Source organism: Lemur catta, chromosome 7 (assembly GCF_020740605.2).
Source record: "Lemur catta isolate mLemCat1 chromosome 7, mLemCat1.pri, whole genome shotgun sequence".
NCBI lineage: Eukaryota > Metazoa > Chordata > Mammalia > Primates > Lemuridae > Lemur > Lemur catta.
In genome coordinates, this window is record NC_059134.1 from 55,695,461 (window position 1) to 55,723,314 (window position 27,854).

The 27,854-nt window shown below is 37.9% G+C and overlaps 1 protein-coding gene across 1 annotated transcript in view; it reads left to right on the top strand.

Annotated features, from left to right (window-relative positions):
- GDPD4 (glycerophosphodiester phosphodiesterase domain containing 4) overlaps nt 1-27,854 on the top strand; it is an 84,909-nt gene that overhangs the window by 7,189 nt on the left and 49,866 nt on the right. Inside the window, exons 3-10 of the mRNA XM_045556938.1 lie at nt 7,566-7,659; nt 10,248-10,307; nt 11,983-12,081; nt 12,153-12,246; nt 13,073-13,150; nt 13,949-14,094; nt 14,492-14,574; nt 27,219-27,375. Coding sequence (XP_045412894.1) covers nt 7,566-7,659; nt 10,248-10,307; nt 11,983-12,081; nt 12,153-12,246; nt 13,073-13,150; nt 13,949-14,094; nt 14,492-14,574; nt 27,219-27,375 — 811 coding nt within the window. The remainder of the gene's footprint in view (nt 1-7,565; nt 7,660-10,247; nt 10,308-11,982; nt 12,082-12,152; nt 12,247-13,072; nt 13,151-13,948; nt 14,095-14,491; nt 14,575-27,218; nt 27,376-27,854) is intronic.

Genomic DNA, 27,854 nt, shown 5'->3' on the forward strand with positions numbered 1-27,854 from the left:
CAGGAAAAGAAGTAAGAAAAAAATATCACACAGATCTAGGTCCACAGACACCAAATCTTATTGTGAAGTTAACCTGGACAAAACAGGCTGTCATTTTAAAATGGAGCTAGGAACTCTACTGGTTTTTGTTTGTTTGTTTGTTTTGAGATAGAGTCTCTTGCTCTATCACCCAGGTTAGAGTGCAGTGGCATGATCATAGCTCACTGCAACTTCAGACTGCTGGGCTCAAGCAATCTTCCCACCTCAGCCTCCTGAGTAGCTAGGATGACAGGCATGTGCCTCCATGCCTGGCTAATTTTTACAGTTTTTTGTAGAGATAGCATCTTGCTATGTTGCCCAGGTTGGTCTCTAACTCTGGGGCTCATGCGATCCTCCTGCCTCGGCTTCCCAAAGGGCTGGGATTACAGGCATGTGCCTCTACTTGGTTATTTATTTGGGTGGACACTTATGGAACTTGCTCATTCTAATGTGACTTAAGATTCTGAAGTACTAAGAAAAGATTTTGAGCAATAGAAAACATCCCTAGAATTTGAAATAGACATTTTACAGAGTCAAATTTCTCATATCTCAGACCTTAAGAATTCTTAAGTGACATATATTTTCTAATGAACTTAGTAAATGAGAGCATAGATTTTTGTTTTAAGAAATGAGTCATCATTTAAATACTTTGATTTTTTTATAATTTATTTTTAGAGACAAGGTCTCACTCTGTAACCCATGCTGGAGTGCAGTGGCAGGATCGTAGATCACTATAACCTGGAACCACTGGGCTCAAGTAATCATCCTGCCTCAGCTTCCCAAGTAGCTAGGACTATAGCCATGCACCACCATGACTGACTAATTTTTAAATTTTTTGTATAGATGGGGTCTCACTATGTTCCCAGGCTGGTCTTGAACTCCTGGCCTCAAGCAGTCTTCCCACCTTGGCCTCCCCAAGTGCTGGGATTACAGGCATGAGCCACTGGATCTAGCCAATTTAAATACTTGTACAATGCCACAATTCTCTTCTTTGCTCAGATGTTCTGTGACATAAACTTCATGACTTTCTCTTTTTCCTTATCCTGCATGTGTTCCAATATAACTGCTTAAAAAATAATGTGTTCAGAGAACTTGGAACCCTCATACATTGCTGGTAGGAACGTAAATGGTACAGCCACTGTGGAAAATAGTTTGGCAATTCCTCAAATACTTAAACAGAGTTACTGTACAACCTAGCAATTTCACTCCTAGGTATATAACCAAGAGAATTACAAACAGTCCACACAAATACTTACACATGAATGTTCATAGCAGCTTTATTCATAATAGCCAAAAAGTAGAAATAACCCGAATCCCTATCACCTGGTAAGTGGACAAATATATATTTGTATAGTGGAGTATTATTCAGCCACAAAGAAATAGTGAAGTGCTGACACATGCTTCAACATGGATAAGCCTAGAAAACATGCTAAGGGAAAGATGCTAGTTACTAAAGAGCACGTGTTATATAATTCCATTTATATAAAATGTCTAGAATAGGCAAATCCATAGAAACAGCAGATGAGTGGTTGCCAGGAGCTGGGGGTAGGGAGGAATGGAGACTACTAATAAACACGGGTTTCTTTTTAGGTGAAAAAGTATTCTGGAATTAGATAACGGTGATGGTTGTCAAAGGTTGTGAATATAACTAATAATCACTGAAATGGATGAAGTTTATGGTATATGAATTATATTTTGATGAAGCTATTAAAGAAATAGCCCCCAGAATTTCCTTTTACAAGAATCTACTGGTGACAGATTCTCTCAATTTTTATTTTTGTGAAAATGGCTTTATTTCATTTTCATCTTTGAAGGATGTTTTAGCTGGGCATAGAATTCTAATTTGTCAGGTTTTTTCAGCACTTTGTATTTCTTATTCTATTATCCTTTTGCTTTGTTTCTCTTGAGAAGTCTGCTGTGAGTCTAATTTTTGTTCTTTGAAGGTAACCTGTCTTTTGTATCTGCCTGCTTTGATTCTTCTGTAGGTTGCTCATGCCATTGAGGCTAGAGGCGGTAAGAGTCAGTCACAGGGTTGAATTTGTCCTTGTGGTTTCCAGTTCATCTTTGCAGGTTCTAGTTTATCCTTGTTGTTCCCACTTCATACCCAACTTTTCTTCCTGATGTCCAGCCTGACTAACGCATAGTGACCTAAAGCCCAATACCAGATGTAGAGGCAGCAATCTCTTGCACAGATTTCTCTGTAAGTTCTCATAATTATGTAAAGTCTAATCCCTATAATAAATCTCTTATTCTTTATCACTCACAGTGGTTCCGCTTCTCTGAACAAACCCTTACAGACACAGAATCAATAGCAGCAGCAGCAGTTCTAGAGGAACAGAACCTTAAGGATGGGTTTTCTAAGTTGGTTCTAGTTAGTTATCTAGAATTGATTCTCTGACTTGATTGAATTTAAAGATTTAATAGCCCTGTTTCCAGTGGTAAGAGAGACGGTGGTTGTCCATGGTGTGCAGTGATAAAAGGTACTTAAATTATCACCTACAGACGCTTGAATTAAGTAACCATGGAAGCTAAGGCTTTGGTTGACCAAGTAGTTGCTTCCATAGGATATTTTAGTGAAAACAAGGAGTGTAATGCACTTGTGGTAGCTATTTTCAGTAGCAAAGGGATGACATTGAGAACTGTTGATATCAAAGCATTCTCTCTGAATTCAGTGAGAATGATAAGATTTCTGGTTTCAGAGCCAAGTTGTGGCACTTAATTGCTAAAGACAAGGCCAGTGTGGCTACTATAATGCGCAGTAGAACTGACACAGTAATAATAATGGTCTGACCTGAGGAGACATTTGATGTTGGCTGGTTGATTAGTGTCCCTAAAACTGAAATAGATGGGCAGCCTACTAAAATCTTACTTAGGTAATATCTGTAGAAAATCTCTAGTTCTCATGAAGAGAAGTCTGAATTGAATCACCACAATAGAGAGTGTGGCCCCTCAACAAATTTCTAAATTTGATCAGTCCACAGTCTCAGAAGCTCTTGAGAGAGGAAGGCCTTAAGAAAGGACCCTCCTCACAGCCAAAGTATATACTGTCAGTCTTCCTCCTAGTTTTCCTCAAGGAACCTCTGGCCATTTACCAGGGTGGCTATGCATTGGGGAAGAAGAAATACGTTTTGGGAAATTGCTGGACACTGACTTTGAACTGACACAAATTCTTAGAGATCCAAAAAGCCACTATGATTCACAAGTCAGAGTAGGGGTTTTTGCATGTCAGGCAATCAAAGGAGTTTTGGCTTGGGCCCATCTCCACAGTGAGCCTAGTGGGTCCCCAAACCACTAAGGGCTTATTTCCCTAGTTCTGGAATGCATAGTTGGAATCAACATACATACTCGGCAGGCAGAACCTTCCCACAGCAACACTTTATCATCATATAGAACTTGTATATATGAGTGAGCTCTGGCAGGTCCTAAGGCCACAATAAGTTGCATGGGTAGTTTTCCATTGCTGCCATAGCAAATTACCACAAATTTAGCAATTCAAAACAATACCCATGTACTACCTCACAGTTCTTTAGGTTATAAGTCTGGCTTACTCAGCTAGGTACTCTGCTTAGGATCTCCTAAGACAAATCAGCTGCCAGCTGGCATGAGCTTTTACCTGGAGGCTCTGAGTGAGAATCCACTTCCAGGTTCATTCAAGTTGTTGACAGAATTCAGTTCCTTGTGGGTGTAGGACTGAAGTCCCTGCTTACGTTGTTTTCAACTTCTAGAGGCAAGTGCATTCCTTAGAGACCTTCTCCATCTCAGAGCTAGCCCCAGCATATGTGAACTCCTTCTCAGACTTCAAATTTCTCTTACTTCCCCTTTTCACTTTTCTTTGCCTTGCTCTTCTGATTTTTAGGAGCTCATGTAATTATATTGGATTCACCCAGATGATCCAGGATAACTCCCCATTTTATTTTGTTTTTTCTTTATTTATTATGTTGTTAATTAAGATGTCTAGAAAACCTCCCCATTTTAAAGTCAGTTGATTAGTAACCTTAATTTCATGTGCAAAAATTCCCTTTGACATCTAACATAACATTATCACTGGTGTGACATCAGAGAACAAAGATCATGAGTGCCAGAATTCTGTACATCTATCTATATATTAATATATATATAATCTTCTCCTGTTCCCCTACCATTGAACAAAACTTGTGTCATGTGAACGTAACTACTATTGTAGTTAATCTTATATATCAATACGTAAGTTATAGGAATAAACATCACCCAGTAGTGATAAAAGAACTTGATATCTTCTCTTAAGAAAAGCGTTGGTGTATTTTCTCAGAGTTCCATTCCCAGTATAAGACTGTGTTAGGGTTGGTCAGAAGAGAAATTTATATAACATATGAAAGAGGGAAGTGAATCAGTAGCCCCTTTTTTTTTATACTCTTGAGTATTGGTGATGAGCCCCAGGCACTATGTAGCCTTCATGCAATGTCAATATCTGGTAGTTTGCTGAGTTGTCTTGAGGCAGCATTTGGGCCCACATTCTTTCTGCTCCTGCTGGATTGTTTTCAGTTGCTCCAAGTCCTGGGCCAGATAAGTACAGTGGTGTGATCATAGTCCACCGTAACATTAAACTCCTGGGCTCAGGTGATCCTCCCACCTCAGCCTCCCAAGTATCAAGGACTACAGGTCTGTGCCACCATACCTGGCCAATTTATTTTTTTATTTTTGTAGAGATGAAGTCTTGCTATATTGCCCAGGCTGGTCTCAAACCAGCCTAAAGTGATCCTCCTGCCTCAGACTCCCAAAGATGTGACCCACTGTACCTGGCGTTCTTTCTAGAATTTTTAATTGGGCCACTTTTAAATAGTTCTTTGCTGAAATTTTTAATTTTTTTTGCAGTCTGAACAGTTAAGGATATGTAGAAGTTTGTGTCTGATACCTCCACTATCTAGATTTCCTGAAGTTCTTTTACATTGTCCATTGCTTCTTTTGGCATTCACTAATGTCTGATTCTTTTTGCTTTAGTTGCAGACATTGTATATAAGAAATTGTATAAATAATTTGGGACCTTGAATTACATTATGTCCTCTCAGAGGAGGGCTTCTGACAGGTAACCAGATCCTATTTACCTTAATCCAATTTCACATGTTTAGATGGTTCAAAGCTGGGATTCTGTCCCCCTCAAATCGGTCTATTTCCAGTTTGTGCTTACTCCTAGGATGTGGCTTGGAAGGTCCCAAATCAAAGTGTATGGTGTTTACCAGATTACCTTTTTCCCTTTTTGTCCTCTTAGCCTTGTGAGGTTTATTAGGGCTTCCTGTATCTTAACCACTTCTAGAGAAAAATCACTCCAAACGCCATGCTGTCTCTGGATTTCCTTTATTGTTTAGATCTTGGTTCCATAGTTCTTCACTGCCTGGTAGATGTCTGATGCCTTCATTTAGATTTTTAAAAACATTTTGTTTAGCTTTTCTAGTTGTTGCCCTTAGCTAGAGAGAGCAGGATTTTTGAGAGGGTAACTGTCACTTCCCTTTGTTTCCCTCTGTGTGTTATGGAGTTAGATGTGTCTCTCCTTTCCTTGCTATGTGAAGGTTCCTAATACCTCACCACCAATGTGTCTTTTTTCCTCATCTAGAGTTACTGTCAGTTGGCAGTTAGTGATGCAGATATAAAGCATTATGTATATATTAGGGAAAGATGCAAGAAAGCTTCATTTTACAGATGTGGGAAAGCAAGGAAGGGTCCTGGAAGGTTCCTTTAAACATTACAGCATATAATATGGATTTTAGATGAGTAGGTTCCATTGCCTAATCTGTTCTAAGAAGACTGTCTCAGCTGAGCAAGAAGGCCTATGTTGAAAAAGGGGGTGTGATTATGCTGCTAGAGGGATGTAACACAATCGTCCAGAGCAAAAAGAAAATTGTTTAAAAATACTAAGTCATAAGAAGCCTAAATTGGACACACCTATGTAGAGTGAGCCTGCTGCGTAGTCATCAGCACTGTGTATTCCCAGTTTAAAGAAGGATGGCCAAGAAAGGAGACTTCCTTTCTCAATTCCCAGGCAGTCACATAAACTCTTTCTAGCTCTTCTCACTCCTTTTTGTCACACCACCACCACCACCACCACCAAGACTGAGTACAGATGACTGGCATAGGAAGGAGTAGAAGAGGGGGAGAGAGAAAAAACCAGATCACAGTTCTTCCTTTGCTTATAGTTCACAAAAGGTGGGTGGGAACCTCATCTGAGTTTGGTGAGAGGGCTTTAAAGTGAACCAAACCAATAGTAGTATTTACATGTGATTAAATATCTAAAAGAAAACTTTTTAGGTTGAAAGGGATTAAAATATCAATGATTAGAAAAAGTAGAGGTACCATTAAATGACAAACCTTAAATTTTCTTTGTTACTTGGAAAGCAAAGTCAGTATAACTATTTGGTTAGGCTATTTGATTATTTCTTTGGCTGCATCTAGAGTGCTATTAAGACCATATTTCATGTTTTTTATTTAAATTTTTTTTCATGAGCTCTATTTGATTGTTTTGATAACCACCTGTACTTGTGTTAAAACATCCTATTCTTGTTTCATGGATGTGAGTCCGTCCTTTACTTCTTTAAAGCTCTTAAATATATTTATTTTTGTGGCTCTTTTCTGATTGTTCTATTAATTATGTTTTCTTGGTTGCAGATTCTTCTCTTTGTTGGCTTAATTGGATTCATTTGTTGACATTCCTTACATGTTTTCTGATTCCTTATTGTGAGCTCATCTGCTACAGAGGACTCTTCCCATGTCTTGATCTGGGATGCCTCTTGCTAGTAAGGTTGCTTGCCTATTTCTTTCTTCTAGCTGTATCTATCGGCCCTTGTCCAAGGAAAATTTCCTTTCTTATTTTTAATGTAGTTATATGTTCACTAACTTATATTTTACATCTTTAAAATGATAATTTATCCAAGTTTTATATGGAGAAGAGGTAATTTCTGTTTCTTGAAATGAAAAGTCTAAATTCTTTGATATACCTTAATACCTAAACCAAGTATAATATTGTTTCCTTTTAACAAATCATTAGCAATTTTTTCTCAAGTACTACTTTAGGAACAGATCAGGACTTTTTTTTTTAAAGAGCCCAACTCTTTCACAGAGAATAGAGCAATTAATATGGTAGCTGTGATTGCAATTATGTAAGGAAATGTATATGCATATAGATAATTTGAACATATGCCAAATTGGAAAGTATTAGTTTTGTTAAAGCAGTGAACTTATATGGTATGATTTTTTTTCTCTAATGGTATTCTAGAATTTCTGTATTATATTGTTTTTTTTTTGAAGAGGTCATAATTTCAAAATAAATATTCCAAATAACTTTTTAAAATCCTCCCACTTATACAGACCCCATTAATGTACCCAGTTTCCTACAGGACACAATGTAAAACTCCTCAAGTAAATATCCCCAAAGCTCTCACAGATTTGTTCACAAACTGCTTCTCTTTTTATCTCTCTTCATGTTTTTATGCTACATCTAGTCTGGTCTTGTGCCTATCCTTGACACAGATGCTACTGATTTGTGCTGTGTTTTAAGGTTTGAAACACATCTTTTTCAGGGTTGTTTTTCTAGGAACAGGACATTGGATCTTCTGCTCTATTCTTCTTCTAAGTTTAGCTGGGATCCTGACTGCCTACTCTTCATTGCTGTTGGTGAGTAGTGCTTCCCATTTCTCCCACTCCCTTCTTCAGTAGCCTCATGAGATGCTCCTGCCTGTGGTATAGTATCGAATTGGTGTGGGGGGCCCTCAGAACCTAAGATCACGCTTGTCTTAGTAGAGTTGGGGTTTACATTAGCTATTTGAATTTTAGGCACAAAGAATGGAGGTAGGGGGAAGGCCTGTGCTAAATTAGAGGATGTGTCTTACCCATTTGGCCCTTTGAAAATATGGCAGAACATCCTTTTTTTATTCCCGTTTCATAGACTATCCTATGGTTCACTCAGAATTGTCATTTTAGATATTCACAGCTTCATATCAGCAGTACCTTTACTCATTTCATGTCCATCTTCTGAAAATCAGTCTTTCTGGGGCCTTATAAATTCACTTGTTTGTTAAACTTGTTCTAGTGTGCAAATGCTAGGCGTGTAGCCCAGATGCAAAGTACATTTTAGCAAAAGTCTTTTGGCTATAGTGTGGCCGTGCCTCTGTTGTGTGACATAGTAGTGTTTTATGTAGTGTGAGAAATTTATGCCAGGCAACAGGAAAGTCTGTGGAAATGGAAAGCTATGGGAGGATGACTTTAGGCCGTTAGAGTTTTCCAGTGCCCATTTATACATAGGGCAAATGACTTTCTCTGATTTCACCGTTCCTTTCTCTACTGATTTCCTGTCTGGCACAGAAGAACCCAACCACCAAATCTGTTGCTATTTGCATTATCTTTTTCTTTCAACAAAATTTATTAATCATTATGTAAGCAAAACATTGTGATAAGTGCTGAGTATACAGAGATCAATAAAACATAAGCAGTTTCTGTTTTCATGTAGGGTACGTCATAAAGATATGAGATATAAAGTTACAACTGTTCATTCAATGTTTAGAATCTAGTAGGGCAACTAAGTCATAGACAAAAAATAACTAACACAGGTGGAGCATTATAATTGTCATTAGAGAGGCCTAAATAAAATTTTGTAGGGGTTCTGAGAAGGAAGAAGTGATTTTTAGGCAAGAGGATTAAGTAAGACTTCTTATAAGAGGTGGCATTGGAGTGGGATCTTGAAGGGATGTTGAATTTGACATATGGATATGGGAATGGGGAAGAACATTCTGGCCTGAGGAAGCATCATGACAAAGTCAGAAAGACAGAAAAATACTGGATGTCTTGTTAAGAGGAAAGGTCAGTACAGTCAGTGTCACTCTGGCAGGGGTACAGAACCTGTGGGCTTAGGGCGAAATGTGACCTTCTGGGTTCTTAAGTGCGGCTGAATTTGACTGAATCCAAATTTTACAGAACAGATCCTTTTATTAAAAGGGTTGCAGCAGAGAAAGATGAAGCTCTTCCTGCCTCCTTTGGTGCTTAAAAAGAACAATCTTGAAATCAGAAGGCCACAGGTTCCCCATCCCTGTGTGGGGGAAACATGGCTGGAAAGGTAGGTTTGTGACAGATTTTGGAAGGCCCAGAAAGAAAGGCTAAGACATTTAGCATAAATTGAGTTTTTATTTTAGGAAAATCATTCTGGAAGTTGTGGTATGGTGGGTTCCTTATAGGCAGAAAGACCAGTTAGAAACATTTCTTTTTAATGGGGAAAATGCAGATGAACAATGTGCCCTAGGGCAAACTCTGACCACTGAATTGTACCACTTTAATACACAATAAATATGAAATGGTATAGTTAGTTTCTAACGTGGTAATGAATTCTAGTATCCAATAAAGCAATATATTTTAACAAACTTTCTACTCTATACTGCTTATTTTTGGATACATACAATGGCTACAATAGTGAAAAAGGAGGGAGACCTGGATTCTATTAATATTTCCTATTCTACTTTGTAACTTTGGCTGAATCATGTAACTCTCCTGAGCCTCAGTTTCCTTTATTTCAAATGAGAATGATAATATTTAGCAAAATGGTATTTTATAGGGTTGAGTAAAGAACAAATGAAATCATATACATGAAATTATTTTTGTAAAAATGTAAATGCCATATACATTCAAACTGTCATTAATATTCTAGGCATCTGAGAACTCCAGTTTTCAGTTTCCATCTCCACACTGACTTGGTGACTGGCTAGAGTTAGATTCAAATCTAAGATTAATTGAGTATTTACCAATGTTAACAACAGTGGTTGACAGTTGTAATAATAGCCCTGGTTCCCCCAAGAAAGAGCCATTGGAAGGGCTGGCCCTGACTTTTATTTTCTTACAGGTAAGTCTAAGTAATACCAAGAATAAGGTCCACCACAAGGAAAAGAAATGGGCGGGAATTCAGGAAGAGTGTCAGTGTGGAAATTGTTATGAAATCCCAGGGGAGGTAATAATGAATTCTTCCTGCAGGTGCTGATGAAAGTTACAAATAGGAGGTGACACTTGAACTGGCTTTCAAGGATCAGTGGCATGGGGAGGAAGAGCGTTCCAGGCAGAGGAACTGCCTAGCAAACCACTAGAGGCTGAAAAGTACAGGTTTAGCAAGAAGAGAGCATAGTGTCAGATTGTGAAAGGAATTCTGAGTTATAGAATAGAGTGCTTTGGGCAGCAACTTGGTGATTTCAAAATGACTGTCTTTTTCTTCTTTGCTTTTGCAGTTACTTGGATATTTGTTGCTTTGGGAAGGGATTGAACTCTACTTGCACTGGTGTCATAAGGTAGGATATCTGAATCCTCCTAGGGGACCGGGAACTTAGACCTGGATTGAACATGCTCCTTGGCACTCAATGTTACATATAGAGTTGCCCTTTCTCTCATTGCTCCCCATCAAGAGATCTGCTCATGCCATTTTAACTGCAGTAATTAAATTTATAACATTTATAACTGATTTATGGAAGGGGCTAAACCCAAACTTTATTCTTTCTTACTACTACATGTTAAACTCACTCTGTGGCCTTGTTCTTCCCAACCCAATAAAATCTTAGGCAAATTCCATTACTTTCCCAGTCCTTTTTAGTCACAAGAACATTCTCATTTCAGTCATTTAAAGTTTTAGTTCACTGTAATAACCCAAACTCCAACTTAATTAACCTTAAAACTTTTCCCCTCCCCTATTTGGGCCTGATCTGAACCTGGAAGCACTGGTGGAGAGGGCCTGGTGGTCCTTTTACCTCTGCTCCACCCGAGTGGGGCCCGGGGGAAGAGGAGGAGATAGGAGAAAAGAGCACAGTCCCACAAGGAGGGCCAAGAGACAAATCAAGGGTTGATCCCATCTGGACCAGGTAAACGCACACTTGGCTTTTTCCCCCATGGGCTTTTTCCAGGTGTGTTTTCAGAGACCCTTCTGCCTAGAACCTTGACTGCAACTCTCTTGGTGGAGTCAATGCCTGTCTTCTAAAATGTTTATAGCAGCCTTGGGCAGATCACTTCACTTCTCAAGGTCTTTTTCCTTATTTATGAAATGAGAAGGTTAGACCACCAGTTCCCACCCTGAGGTCCCTGGACTCACTGGGATCTGAAAAAGTGGTAATGGAGGGAGGCAGGATAGTACCATAGTTAAGTGCATAGCTTTGCAATTGAATGGCCCTTGGGTCACCTGGGCCCTTGCCTAAGTGATCTTGGGCCAGTTACTTAACCTTCCTAAACTTCAATGTCTTCAACTGTAAAATTAAGAACATAATAGTACCTATCTCAGAGATCAAGCAGTTTAACATATGGTTTACAAATGAGTGCTCTGTCCTAGCACTCTGGGAGGCTGAGGTGGGAGGATTGCTTGAGGTCAGGAGTTCGAGACCACCCTGAGCAAGAGTGAGAGCCCATCTCTATTTTAAAATAGAAAAAATCAGCTGGGCATGGTGGTGTTTGGCTGTAGTCCCATCTACTTGGGAGGCTGAGGCAGGAGGATCGCTTGAGCCCAGGAGTTTGAGGTTGCAGTGAGCTATGATGATGCCACTGCACTCTAGCCCAGGCAACAGAGTGAGACCCTGTCTCAAAAAAAATTAAATTAAACAAGATATTACTTATAATTGTATTGAATATATAACTGAGGTATAAAGAAGTGGTGAAGATTTGTACTGGGCATTGGTAAAACTGAGTGAGACATACCAAGCAATGTTGAGGGCCCAGCTGAGGCTGGAGGTGATAAATTAATAATGGCATCAGACTGCCTAGCTGTGTAATTTTTTTCCAACCATGCTGTACAGCAAAGACTTAGGAGCCAAGAATGTGAATGAATGGATCCATCCAGTATTGGAGATTTGCAGGATGTTTAGATTAAAAAGATGAGGAAAGAGTAAGGTCCCTGACATTGTGAAGACACACATATAATTCCTAAGGACAGTTTTGATCCAAGCCTAGTACATAGAAGTCAGGAGATCCTTTCTGTTTCCCTAGATCCTGGTTCTTGTGGTTATTCTGCTGTGCGTCTTTTTTATGTTCGTTATATGCAAATTCTGGAAAGAAAGGTGGCTGGTAGCTGGGATGTCACTGAAGGTAAGCATCATCCTGTAGCTCTAGCACTGTCTGTTCAGATGTGTCCAGCCTGACCTTTGGCTTTCTCCCAGATCTTTTCTCCTTACGTGCACCTGTGCAGCGTAACTCTGATGGTTGTCCTTTCCTGGCCTTTGGCCTTCTACATGGCCCGTTTGGAAAGAGAAGGTATGTCATGTGGGGTGGAACCTCACCTGATCCCTTCAGCTCTGGCTTTAGTTTGCATACTCCACTCAGGAAAACAGAAGCTTGAGATATAGCTGCTCTTATGCCTCTTTGAAATTCATTTAGCTTGTTACTCAGGTATACTCCTGTGCTCTCATCCTCCACCTTACATGGCCTGTAATAGTATTTCCATGACCAAGCAGACCCTCTTCTAAAGAGGGGTTCGTTTTTTAGAAACATAAAATTTTTCTCCATGTTTTTACATACTAACTGGGGATGGATGGGAGGCAGTAGAGGCCATTTTAATTTTACTTGACTAGAATGCTGGTACAGGTCACAGTTCTTTCAGTTTCTATTCCAGTGTTACTAGTTTCAGCTAATACTAGGTCCAGAAATTCCTGGTTATATCCAAGTAACTCAAAGTAGTCTCCTTGGAGTCCATGTCATACCTGGGGAGTTACAACAGAAGCAAAATTTCAATCTTTGCCCCTGATTTCCTCTCCATTCTTTGCCCTAATATAATGTAAAGAAAATAAAATTGAATCTGTATACTAAACTGTTTTTGAGAGTGGAGTTATCTCTTCCCACCTGTACTGAGAAACCACAATAGGATCTTCTTTTCTCTAGGTCTCCCTTTTACTCTTGGTTAAATAGGGGTAACTTGTAGGGGGATGCAGGTGAGAGAAAGACTGGATTGGTAGTGGTGCTATTGTGTGTTTATGTATGTGTGTTTGTGTGTGTTGAGGGTAAATTTTAGAAAATATTTCTGGGGCAGGACATTAAAGGGGACAATAATGAACTCTTTTCTTTTTCACTTTCCAAATTTTAGTTAGAATAAGAAGACACATGATGACCCATTCTGAGAAAAAAAGACTCAAGAGGTGTAATATATTCACAAGGTTAAGAGGTTAGAGCTGGAGACCTGGATTTGAAAGTCACTGAAGTATAGGTGGTAACCTAAAAATGTACTAATGGGTAAAATCCTCATAGGTCTAAGTATTGGGAAATGGCTGGTCATAACAGGGATTGTGGACAGGCTCTGATGGGTGTGTGTGTGTGTGTCAGAGAGAGACAGAGAGAAAGGGAAGCAAATAATATTTATTGAGTAACTATTATGAGTTAACACTATCATAACAACTCTGTGAGGTTGATTTTGGCAGCAAGACAGCCCCATTTTACAGAAGAAAATGAAGATCCAGAGAGATTAAATAACATATCCTTAGTCACAGAATTAGGAAGTGGCAGAGTCTAGATTTGAACTCAGATTTCTATCTTTTAGTGCCCCTTCCACTATATTGTATTGCCTTAAATATAGGGGTGTTTTAAGATGATCTTTACAGGCTTTGGGGGCTTTCTCAGAACCTCCTCCTCCTCCTCCTGAGAAACTGCTCCTTAACATTAACACATTCTCTCTCCTTTCTTCCCTTCCCACCTCCTGCACAATTCATTCCTCTGTCAATTTCCAGTTCCAGTAAAGTTCCCTTAATAATAATGACTTATGTTTGGACAGTTCTGTACTTTTATATCCAAGTCTCTGAAAGTAAGTGGGGATGTGACAGAAATAGAAAGTAAATTAGCCAGCCCACGAGTCATGAAACTGATAGACTGGGGATTTACTCATACTGCTGCTTTGGGATAGTTAGTTGCCTGGGATGGTTTTCCGTCACTGATTTCCGCCACTTTCCCCTCCTTCTAACTTTTTCAGGTCTACAAGTGGCTGTTGGATTGCCCTTTTTTCTTATCCTTTTATGTCTCTATTTGATGCCACTGGGAATTTATTCTCCCTGCATTCAGAAGGAGGAGGATTTGGGGCCCAAGCCAGTCCTCTTTGGACATAGAGGTGCACCCATGGTAAGTCTGGGCGTGATGAACATGGATGAGTACAGGTATGTGTGGGGTATGTGAATGAATTAAGGGAACCTCAGAATCATAGGAAGCCCTGGAGAGGAAAGGGGATTATCTTGAGATGGCAAGAATAAGGAGTTAATTGAAGAGGTTGAACTTGAACCCAGGTTGCCTACCTCCCTGCCCATTTCTCTTTACCATGCTCAATGACATTGCCTCAGATGAACAGAGTCCCAGAATCAGATTGGACAGAGGGTTATACCAGCTCTCTTTGAAAACAGAGCGGAGGGAGCCAAACTCTGTTTCCCAAAGTCCTTTCATTACTGGCTCCATTCCTACCATAAAAGGAATGTTGCAAGGAGAGATTCTGAGGCATAGGGCCTGATGTCCTTTTATTCTGCAGCTGGGGCCTGAGAACACCATGATGTCCTTTGAGAAAGCTGTTGAACAAGGAGCTTATGGACTAGAGACTGACATACACTTAAGGTAAGAAAGCAGGGACTAGGGTGGCAGGGGAGGAAGGGCTAAGTTCAATGCCATGGAAGAAAACTAGCTTGATCCAAGCTGTAGAAAGGGCAAGCCCTGGGCACATATGCACATGCTACACTCATGAACCAAATGTCCCTTACAAACCGTACCTCTGTACCTCCACATTCTCAGTCACAGCTCACAAATCAGACACACTCTATATTGTCTTCAAACGTAATTCAAATTTGTCCCCATTGCAAGCTATCCTTACAACTTAACCCTGTATACTACCTTAGTAGTTTATTTAACTAACATTCCTTGAGCATTTATCATATTCCAGGCTTTCTTCTGATTGCTGGGAAGATCCAAATGATACAGTCATGCCTAAGAAGTATTTCCAGCTAGTGAAATAGACATGACATTTACAGATAACCACAGAATAGAGCCATTGTGGTGAAAGAATTCCAGAAAAGAATAAGTCCACTGAAATGGAACCTCAGTGGAGGAAAAGGCTACCTCTTACTGTATGAAAAAAAGAAAAAGATCTATATGCTCAAAGTTGTATTTGGGTTGAGACGTAAAGGAAAAATATCATTTTACCAAGCAGAGATCAGGGAAGGAGAGCATTCCAGGCAGAGGCATCAGCTTATTCAAGTTCATTTAAATGTGAAATAACAAGTTTATAGATCAGTGAGCTAACCTATATGGATACCGAAAGTGATATGCTTTGGGGACAGGAGAGGGCTATGTGAAGAAGTATGACTAGAAGGCTAACTGAGGCTGGATCATGGAGAATTCCTAAAGGTGTGATAGGTAGCCATGGTAGGTTTTAGAGGACAGACTACCTTATTGTTTTAGAAAGATGTGTTTTAGAAAGACTCATCTGGCAGTCTATGAAGAATTACCAGGGAGATGGATAACAGACTGTAGCAATAATCCAAGGGAGAACAAAGGAAGACATGCATTAGAGGAGGGGCAGGGACAAAAAGGCATGCTTTGCTCTAGAATCTATGTACCTGGGCAGTTGAAGTGGAGAGGCTTCATCTCTAGCATGGGCATATCAGCATATGTGATGTGCACAAAGTCCCCTCACAGTCATTCTGGGAGGCAAACAGAAAGGAAACGAACGTTCTGTTTCACAGAGGAGGAAGCTGTGGTTTGAATCTGGGTTCAATGAAGGGAAATGCATTGCTTAGGTCATAAGGTTAGAATGTACATGGTAAAGTCAGGGTTAGAACTAGACTTCCTGACCTCAGAGTGAGATTCTTGACATTAGCCAAAAATGACAACAGTTCCATGCAGAACATTTTGAAACAGGATTAAAAATGGTTGTTCTAGCAGAGCTCCTAGGGGCATTCATTAAAGGGCCTGGTGGTCGTGAGTGTACTGTGGTAAAGGTGCTGAGCCAGTGAGCTCCTGGCACTTTGTCTTTCTCTTCTCTCTTGTGACTTTAACTTTGATATAGATGATCCTTCAAACTCTTTAATTTTTCTGCTGTTGACATCTTTATTTCCAATGATCATCTCTTCTACACACTTCCACCACGTTCATGGTCATATTTATTATTACTAAAACTTCCTATTACCAAAAACTGCATATCAGTCATGGTCTGGTCAGGACATGAAAACAATAACAATAATTTGAACAGGTAAAATGTAACATCGAGAACTACTAAATAGTAAAATGTGGTTAATTACTAAAAGAGGTAAAACAAGACCCTAAGGATAAGAATAACAAGGGTAGCTACTAGAAATTTTGGTCCCAGACAAGGTGGAGTAAGCATTATTCTATCCTACTCTCTAAGAGTTACCAAGAAAAAAACCAAAACCCTCAGAATTCATAAAACAACTGGCAGAAGACAGAAAGGTAGAGAAAAGAAGGTAGACTGGCTAAGGATCATAATTCTCAAGTGTTAAATAATAACGCAGTAGGGACTTCCCTGTTTTTTGTTTAGTCTTGTTTTTTCCTCCTGTATATTCCTAACCTGAGCTCTAGAGAGGCCAAAACCAAAAAATACCTACATGTGCAGACAAAAACAAAAACAAACAAACAAACAAACAGCCCCAGGAACATGTTCCCTCTCTAGCTAAAGGACTGGGAAAAGTGTAGCCAGTAGGATATAAACATTTTCAGTATACCAGCCTTACTCAGGTAAACTCCACCAAAAAGCCACTCCCCTCCCTCTTATACTTGAGGCTATGGCCGAGAGACTATGAGCCGAACTCTGTCTTCCATTCCTGCCCTAAAATAAGAGCTGGTACCTGTCTCTGCCTCCCCCAGCTAGGTAATGAAAAGAGAATTATTCAGAGAAGTAGTCTATACAAAGTATTTTTTTTATTGTGATAAATCTGTTTAACATAAAATTTTATGGTGTATACTTCAGTGGGGACTAAGTATATTCACATTATTTTGCTACTATCACCAATATTTATCTCCAGAACTTTTTCTTCTTCTTGAACTGAAACCCCATACTCATTAAATGATAACTCTTTGATCTCCCTTACCCCCAGGCCCTAAGAACCATCATTTTATTTTCTGTCTCTGTGAATTCAACTACTCTGTTTGCCTCCTATGAGTGGAATCATACAATCTTTGTCCTTTTGTGTCTGGCTTGTTTCATTTAGCATGATGTCTCCAGGGTTCATCCATATTGTAGCATGTTTTCAGAACTAAATTCCTGTTTCTTCATTATTAAAAAGAGCATTACATAAAATTTATCATTTTAACCATTTTAAGTGTATCGTTAAATAGTGTTAAGTATATTCACATTGTTGTGAAATAGATCTCCAGCACTTTTTCATATTGCAAATCTGAAACTCTATATTCATTAAACAGCGAATCTCATTTCCCTCCTCCTCCTCAGCCTTTGGTAACCACCATTTTACTTTTTGTTTCTGTGAATTTGACTACTTTAGATACCTCAAATAATTGGAATCATACAGTAGTTTTTTTGCTTTTTTGTGACTGGCTTATATCACTTATCATAATGTCCTCAAGGTTCATCCATGTTGGAGCATGTGACAAGATTTCTTTCCTTTTTTAGGCTGAATAATATTCTATCGCATGTATATAGCACAATTTGTTTATCTGTTCATCTGGTGATGGACATTGGGTTGCTTCCACCTCTTGGATATTTTGAATAATGCTGCTGTGAATATGTGGGCAAACATCTCATTGAGACCCTGCTTTTCATTCTTTGGGATATATACTCAGATTGGGAAATGCAGGATCATATGGTAATTCTATTTTTAATTTTTGAGGAACTTCTGTATAGTTTTCCATAGCAGTTGCACCATTTTACAGTCCTACCAATGGCACACAGGGTTCTAATTTCTCCATATCCTCACCAACACTTGCTATTTTCTGTTTGATAGTAGCCTTCCTAATGGGTGTGAAGTGGTATCTCACTGTGGTTTTGAGTTGCATTTCTGTGATTATTAGTGATGTTGAACATCTTCTCGTATGTTCATTGGCCATTTATATGTTCTTCTGAGAAATGTCTACTCAAGTTCTTTGTCTGAGTAAAGAACTTTTACTCAGGTTTTTTTAATCAGGTTATTTGATTTTTTTGTTGTTGAATTATATATTCTGGATATTAAACCTTTATCAATTACATGATTTTCAAATATTCTCTCCCATTCTGTAAGTTGCGTTTTCATGTTATTGATGGTCTTCTTTGATGCACTAAAGTTTGAAAGTTTGATGTAGTCCCATTTGTCTATTTTTGCTTTTGTTGTCTGTGCTTTTGGTGTCATAGTGAAGAAATGATTATCAAGTCTGATGTCATGAAGCTTTTCCGCTGTGTTTTCTTCTAAGAATTTTATAGTTTCAGCCTTTATATTTAGGTTTTTGATGCATTTTGAGTTAATTTTTGTGTATGGTGTAAGGTAAGAGTCCAACTTCATTCTTTTGCATGTGAATATACAGTTTTCTCAGCCCTATTTCTTATCCTCCTTGAATGGTCTTGGTACCCTTGCCAAAATTTATTTGACTGTATACATGAAGGTTTATTTCTGGTCTCTTACTTTATTCCACTGATCTGTTTGTTGTCTTTATACCAGTACCACATTGCTTTGATTAATGTAGCTTTGTAATATGCTTTGAAATCAGTAAGTCTGAGCCCTCTGACTTGGTTCTTTTTTAAAAAATTATTTTGGCCATTTGGGTCCCTTGAGATTCCACATGAATTTTAGGATGAATTTTTCTATTTCTGCAAGAGATGCTATTGGTATTTTGATAGGGATTGCATTAAATCTGTATATCACTTTGGGTAGTATGGATATTTTAACCATATTAGGTCTTCTAATCCATGAATACAAGATGTCATTTTATATATTTTTGTTGTTTTTAATTTCTTCGAGCAATGCTCTGTAGTTTTCAGTATACAGGTCCTTCACTTCCTTGGTTAGGTTTATTCCTAAACATTTATTCTTTTTGATGCTATTGTAATTGGGATTGTTTTCATGTTGTTCATTGTTAGTATATAGAAATGTAACATTTTTGTATATTGATTTTGAATCCTGTAACTTTGTTGAATTTATCAGCTCTAACAGTTTATCTTTGGGGAATTGTTAGGGTTTTTGACATATAAGATCATATTATCTGCAGAGATAATTTTACTTCTTCCTTTTCAATTTGGATTCTTTTTACTTATTTTTCTTGCCTAATTGCTCTAGCTGGGACTTTCAACATCATGTTGAATAAAAGTGGCAAGAGCAGGAATTTTTTCCTTGTTTCTGATCTTAGAGGAAAGGCTATCAGTCTTTTGCCATTGAATATGATGTTGTGGGATTTTCATGCCTGACTTTTCGAGGTTGAATAATATTCCAGTGTATGTATATATCATGTTTTATTTATCCAGCTGATAAACATTTGGGTTACTTCCAACTTTTGTCTATTGTGATAATGCTGCTGTAAACATGATTGTACAAGTATGTTTCTGAGACCCTACTTTAAATTCTTTTGGATATATGCCCCAGAGTGGAATTGCTAGGTCATATGGTGACTCTCTGTTTAATTTTCTGAGGAACTGCCATGCTGGAGAAAGGGATTTTAAAAACCTATATGTAAAATCTTGAGCATACTTTTCAATAACCCATACATGAGACCAACAGGAAACAACACAGCAGAATATTTGATAATGGAACATTGCCTTGGAACATCGTCTAGGTTGTAGATTGATCTCTGGGTAGCATACAAATGGGAAAGGCCAGAAAAGCACTGAAAAGCCTTTGAAAACTAAATTGGCATTTGAACCACAGCTCATAAATGTCGGCCAGGACATGTGTTCTGAACCTAAATTCACTGACTGTCTGCTTTAATTTAATTTAAATAAGAATGAGAATCTGAAAAATATAATATTCAAAATGTCTGGAATAGATTCCAACATTATTCTTCATACCAAAATCTATAAAAATCTCAACTTGATAAGCTAGTCAATAGATATGAACACCAAGAGAAACAGATGTTGGAATTATATGAGAAGAATTTTAAAGCAGCTGTCATAAAATGGCTCCAAGAAGCAATTATGAATGCATGTGAAACAAGTAAGTAGAAAACCTTAGCAAAGAAATGAGGAGGAACTAAGTGGAAATAAAAGTTCTTCAGACAAAAGAAAATGATTTAAAAAGTAAACTTGGAACCTCAAGAGTAAAGAGCAATGGAGAGGGTAATATTAAATAAATATAAGTGGACAGTTCTCTTCTTCCACAGTTTAAGAATTATGTTTATGTATACCATGGAGTATTACTCAGCTATAAGAAATAACGATGATACGACATCTCTTTGGTTCTCCTGGAGAGAGTTGGAACCCATTATACTAAGTGAAGTATCCAAAGAATGGAAAAACAAGCATCACATGTACTCACCAGAAAACTGGTTTCCCTGATCATCACCTAAATGTACATCGGGGAAGGATACCAATTGGATATCAGACTGAGACGGGGGGTGGGGTGGGTAAGGGTGGGGGGGAGGGGAGGGATGTATGCCTACATGATGAGTGCGTTGCACACCGTCTGGGGAATGGTCATGTTTGAAGGTGCTGACTTGGGGGGGGTGGGGAGGGAGGGGATGGAGGTATGACTACATGGTGAATGCCAGGCGCACTGTCTGGAGAATGGACACGCCTGAGGCTCTGACTCAGGGGGATGGGCAGAACATGGACAATGTATATAACCTGAGCTTTTGTACCTCCATGAAGAGCTGAAATAAAAAAAAAATAAAAAAGAATTATGTTTGATGGTTAAAAGCAAAAATTAAAACATTTACTGATGTAGCTCTCAATATATTTTGAGATAATATTTAAGACAACTGTATCATAAAGGAAGAGAGTAAGTAAAGGGACCCAAAAAGTGTTTAGGTTTCCACATTCTGCTTGAAATGGTAGAATGTTGACACTAGTAGACTATGATAAATTAGATATATATATTGTAATTCCAGAGTAACCACACAAAAAATTAAACAAAGAGATATACTAAAAAACACTATACATAAACAAATGTTCAAATACCCAACAGGGAAGTGAGAAAGAGTAAACAGAGGAAAAAAATAAAAAGGACCAAACATAAAACAAATATTAGAATGGCAGACTTAAGTACTAACATATCAATAAGTATAAATATAAATGATTTAAATATAACAATTGAAACCCAGACTGGCAGAATGGGTTAAAAAATATGAACCATCTTTATGTTATCTACAAGAAATTCACCTTAAATGTGATAATATGGGTAGATTAAAAATATAAGAATGGAAAAAATATACTATGAAAATTCTAATCAAAGAAAGCTGAGTGGCTACATTAATATTAGACAAAGTAGAATTCAGAGCAAAGAAAATTACCGGAGACAGAGATATTGCATAATGTTTTAAAAAGGTAATCCATCAAGAGGACATACAGTTCTAAATGTGTGTGAACCTAACAACAGAGCTTCAAAATAAATGAAGAAAAAATTGATGGAGCTGAAAGGAGAAATTGACAAATCCACAGCTTAGTTGTGGACTACACCTTATCTTAGTAACTGCTATAACCACTAAACAGAAAACCATCAAAAATACAGTACGACACCATCAATGAACAAAATCTAACTGACATTTATACAACATTTAACCCAAGAACAGCAGAAGGTGCATTCTTTTCAAGTGTCCACAGAACATATACCAATATAGACCATATCCTTGGCTGTAAAACAAACCTCAACAAAATTAAGAAAATTGAAATCATACAGTGAGTTCTCTGACCACAATGGAATCAAGCTAGAAATCAGTAACAAAGTTAACAAGCAAATCTCCAAACACTTGGAAACTAAACAGATTTACTTCTAAATAATCCATGAATTAAAGAAGAAATCTTCTTTATTCAATATGTGATTTGCAAATATTTCACCTTATATGGGTTGTTTTTATTTTGTTGGTGCCAACTGATTTTGACAAAGGTGCAAAGTGATTCAATGACTCCTGCTTCACACCATATACAAAAGTAACTCAAAATGGATCAATCATCTAAATATAAGAGCTAAAGCTATAAAACTCTTAGAAGAAAACATAGGGGTAGATCTTCATGACCTTGGATCTGGCAGTGGATTCTTAAATATGACACCCAAAGCACAAGCAACAAAAGAAACAATAGATAAGTTGTACTGCTTGGGAATTGTTGTGCATCAAAGGACATTATCAGTGGGGTTCCAGCAAGATGGCTGAGTAGATGCAGCCAGTGGTACATGCCTCTTCCAAAGAGAGGAAACAAAATAGTAAGTAGATATTCACACTTCAAATAGACCATCTTAGAGAGAACACTGGAATTCAACAGAAGAGTGATGGGGAGGATTCCTTCCTTCTTGATGTTATGGAATAATTTCTGCAGGATAGGTACCAGTTCTTTGTAGGTCTGATAAAATTTGGGTGTGTAACCATCTGGTCCAGGACTTTTTTTTTGGGGGGGGAAGATTTTTTAATCTTAATGCAGCTTCAATTTCAGTATTTGATGTTGGTCTGTTCAGGAATTCTCTTTCTTCCTGATGGAGCCTAAGGAGGCTGCGTGTTTCTAAGAATTTGTCCATTTCTGGCCGGGTGTGATGGCTCACGCCTGTAATCCTAGCACTCTGGGAGGCCAAGGCAGGAGAATCGCTTGAGGTCAGGAGTTCAAGACCAGCCTGAGCAAGAGCGAGACCCCATCTCTACTAAAAACAGAAAAAAAGCTAGCCAGTCAACTAAAAGTAGGAACAAAAACAATTAGCCAGGTGTGGTGGCTCGTGCCTATAGTCCCAGCTACTCAGGAGGCTGAGGCAGGAGGATCACTTGAGCCCAGGAGTTTGAGGTTGCTATGAGCTAGGCTGATGCCACGGTACTCACTCTAGCCCAGGCAACAAAGCGAGACTCTGTCTCAGAAAAAAAAAAAAAAAAAAAAAGAATTTGTCTGTTTCCTCCACATTTTCAAATTTATGTGCATAGAGATTTTTATAGTATTAGAGATGATATTTTGATATTTGGTCTACTACATACATAGGCTACACAGTATAGCCTGTTGATCGTAGGCTATCTGTGCAGCATGTTACTGTACTGAATACTGTAGCCAATTGTAACATAATGGTAAGTAGTTGTATGTATAAACATAGATAAGGTACAGTAAAAACATGCTATAAAAGATAAAAAATGGTACAACTGTATAGGGCACTGACCATGAACGGAATTTGCAGGACTGGAAGTTGCTCTGGGTAAGTCAATGAGTGAGTGGTGAGTAAACATGAAGACCTAAGACATATCATACACTACTGTAGGCTTTATAAATACTGGACACTTATGCTACACTAAATTTATAAAAAAATTTCTTCAATAATAAATTCTAGCTCGCTGTAACTTTTTTACTTTATAAAATTTTTAATTTTTTAAAACTTATTGACTCTTTTGTAATAATACTTAGCTTAAGACACAAACACATTGTAAGCTATAAAAAATTTTCTTTTTTATATCCTTATTCTATAAGCTTTTTTATATTTTAAAATTTTAAATTTTTTTTATTTTTTTATTTTTTTTATTTTTTAAACTCTTTTGTTAAAAACTGAGACACACATTAGCCTAGTCCTACACAGGGTCAGGATCATCATCAATCTCTCTGTCTTCCACCTTCACATCTTGTCTTTCTGGAGGGTCTTCAGGGGCAGCAACATGTATGGCACTGTCATCTCCTGTGATAATGCCACCTTTTGGAATACCTCCTGAAGGACTTGCTGTTTTATAGTTAATTTTTTTTGTAAGTAGAATGAGCACACTAAAATAACTATAAAAAGTATAATATAGTAAATACATAACCAGTAACATAGTCATTTATTATCAAGTATTATGTACTATACATAATTATATGTGCAATACTTTTATACAACTGGCAGTGCAGTAAGTTTTTTTTACACCAGCTTTACTGCAAGCATATGAGTAGTGCATGGCACTGCAACATTACAACATCTCTAGGCAATAGGAATTTTTCAGCTCCATTATAATCTTATGGGACCACCATCATATATGTGGTCCATCGTTGACTGAAACTTCATTATGTGGCACATGACTGTATATACTTACCATACAACCCAGAAATGGCACTCCTGGGCATCTGTTCCATAGAAAAGAAAACAAGGTTCAAATCTTTACATTAATTTTCATAGCTGTTTTGTTCATAATAGCCCAAATGTAGAAACAATCCAAATATCCTTTAAAGAGGTTCAAGAGGTACATGGTTAAACAAATTGTAGTTCATCCATACTGTGGAATATTACTCAGCAATAAAAAGGAATGAACTACTGAAACATGCCACAATTTGGAGGGATCTCATGAGAATTATGTTGAATGAAAAAGCCATTCTCAAAAGTTTATGTATGGTATGATTCCATTTATGTATCATTTTCAAAATGAGAAGACTTAGAGTGATGGAGAAAAATCAGTGGTTGCCAGGGGTGATGGAGAGAGAGAGGTGGCAGGGGCTATAAAAGGTAGCACAAAAGTCTTGTATCTTTACTGTTCTGAATCTTGACTGTGGTGGTGGTCATGTATTGGCACATGTGATAAAATTAATGTAGAACTAAACATATACACAAACAAGTACATGTAAAACTTCTGAAATCTGAGTAAGGTCACTGATTTTATAAATGTACATTTTTTTCTTGTGATATTAGAGTACAATTGTACAATACGTTACTACTAGGGGGAACCAGGTTAAAGATATACAGGATCTCTCTATATTATTTCTTACAAACCCATATGAATCTACAATCATCTCAAAATAGAAATTTAAAGAATCACATCAGCTTTTTTTTTCCTAAAAACAAGATATAGACAAAGTGGTTCTAAAATCAGAAGGAGATCCATTTTAAAACTTTTCTGAACCCCACATCTGCTTCAGTTTGTGCCATGTGCTTTTACTTTCTTTTAAGCAGCACTCCAAAGAATTGTCTATACTACTGTAGGGAAGGAAAACTTTTTGTTTGCCTCTCTACCCTTCTAGGTTCTTTGGCTGGTCTACAAATTACATTGGTAGATTAACAGGTGAAAAACAATTTATTGCCTCTCTACCCTTCTAGGTTCTTTGGCTGGTCTACAAATTACATTGGTAGATTAACAGGTGAAAAACAATTTAAATTACACATAAACACATAAGGGAGTCTCACAAAAATATGAGACTCAAGGAAAAGGCCAGATAATTGAAATTTATATAGCTTCCTGAGCTACAGAATGGAATAAGGGCTCTGGGGGAGGATTATATGACAAATTATGGGAAGATGAGGAGAGGAAATGTGTGATTAATAAGAGCTGAGTTATTTTTTAAGTTTTCATTTTAACCTTTCAGCATTTGAGTAGTCCCTCATTTTATGAAATACCCCAAAGTGAATTTGTTTTGACAATGTTCACCCCACTTTGTAAAATTGCAAATGTTCTTAAGAAATAGCAAATATGTTTATATGAAACTTTCATATGAACATGATATTTTTGAGGAACATTTGAAAGGGAGGGAGACATGTCTATATCTCAAAAGCAAGTGAGGTAAACAAGTTGTTTGCACTTGAGAGAGAAAGCCTATGGGAGTCCCTGAGAAGATCCATGCAAAGACTTTTGGCTGCTGTTATCCCAAGTACAGTTTTAGCATAAAAGCCTAGCCAGCGTTATGCCTCTCTGGAGAACACTGAATTGGGTTTTCTGGGTATTGCAAAAATAGACAGACCCTGAAGCAGTGTTGACCTCCTACAGACCAAAAGAAGAAATCTTGCCTGCAGTTACTGGGAGTCCATGGAAGCTGAGTTGGAGAGAGATGAAAAGATCCCAATAAGCTTGTGTGTGCCTATTGCTTCTACTCCCTCCCTACTAACTCAGTCTCTGCTTAGCTTTTTAAGGGAAATAAATGTAAATGTTATACCTAACGTGTATGTGAGATCAGTAATTTCTCTCGGTATTACCTACCCTTCAATATCCACAATGAACAAAACATCAAAAATTTCAATGAAGATGTGCCATGCCAAGCCATATGAGAACCTGAGGCAAAAGCGAAAATCAGCAATACTAATCCTGTCTGTATTTAAAGTTTAATGTTTTGTTTATGGATTTTGGCATTAGTTTTGATTTTTTAAAATATTTTATTAGAATAGTATTTATCTTGATTATTGAATGATTTTTTTGACACCCACTTAAATTTTAGATCTATGTAGAGAGTATGGTATCATTTTGTTATTTTTTTCTTTTCCTGCCTCCTTTTGGACAAATGAGTATTTTTTAGGACTTTATCTCCACTATTATTGGATTATTAGTTGTACCTGTTTTTTTTTTCAGTGGTTGTGCTAGAGTTTACAGTATGAACTCAAACTCATCTCTTCCTTTAAATATTATATATCTTTGTGTAAAATGTAAGTTTTTTTTTTTTTTTTTTTGAGATAGGGTCTTGCTCTGTTGCGCAGGCTAGAGTGAAGTAGAGCAATCATAGCTCGCTGCAATCTCAAACTCCTGGGCTCAAGTAATCCCCCTGCCTCAGCCTCTTTGAGTAGCTAGGACAATGGGTGCATACCACCATGCCTGGCTAATTTTTTCTTTTTAATTTTTTGTAGAGACAGGGTCTTGCTGCCCAGGCTGGTCTCGAACTCCTGGCCTCAAGCAGTCCTCCCACCTCAGCCTCCCAAAGTGCTAGGATTACATGTGTGATCCACTGCACCTGGCCTAAAGTATGTCTTTCAACAGTGCACTAACATTTCACCTCTCCCGTAGTTAGACCTGGTGCTGTCCTGAACCTCATGATACATTGTTATTATTAATAACTTTTGCTATAAATGGTCAATTCTTTCTTAAAAAATGAGAAAAACATTTTACATATTTAGCAATATATTTATTATTTCTGGTACTCTTTAGTCTTTTGAATAGATCCAAGTTTCAAATTGTATCATTTTCCTTTTTACCTAATTACGTCTTCTAATTTTTCTTATGGCAAAGGTATGCTGGAAATGAATTATCTCACCTTTTGTTTGTGTGAAACAAAGTGTAAATGAATGATACTTGGTCCTTTTATGAGATTTAAAAGGGAATAAAGGTAGCTAGTAAAACTTGTGACCTTGAAGGGCTTTCTGGGGATCTTGTCTGCCAGAGTGGCTAAGTTCAGTGTATCCACCCTTGCCCCTGTTTTCCACCTCTGCCTGCAGTGTTGATCATGTGCCTTTCCTGTTGCATGACCATGACCTGAGAAGAACAACCAATATCATGGAAGTTCTGCCAGACGCTGCCTTCAAGCACCCTGCCTTCTTCGATTGGACATTTCTGTCGACTCTAAATGCAGGCAGATGGTTTGTAGACCCACAGGTAAGACACATACCCCAGTTCCACAAACCTGTAGTGAATCCCTCTTTTGTACAAGATCGTGTGCTGCCCCTGAAGATAAAGGCAATAGGTGAAGATGGGCAAGTGTACACACAGTTTCATCCCAGTTTGGTAGTGGGACTATAACATTGGCAGGAGGGCTTTTTCAGTAGTGGAATGAGTCTAAATGCTGCTTTCTACATTCACCAGAAAAGTCTGAAGACAAACTTGTCTTAGGATTCCTTTTACCCAGGCATTTTGTAAAATTTTATACTGTGCTTACCATATACATAGCATGTTCCTGGGTGAGGCAGACAAGGAAACATATTTATTCTTGATTCCTTCTCCTTGTCATTCAACAGATATTTATTAAGTACCTCCTGAGTACTAGGCACATGGAATATAAAGGTGAATAAGCACATATCCAATCCTAATGGAGTTCACAGGCTAGTATAAGAAACAGAGAAATACAATATATTGTG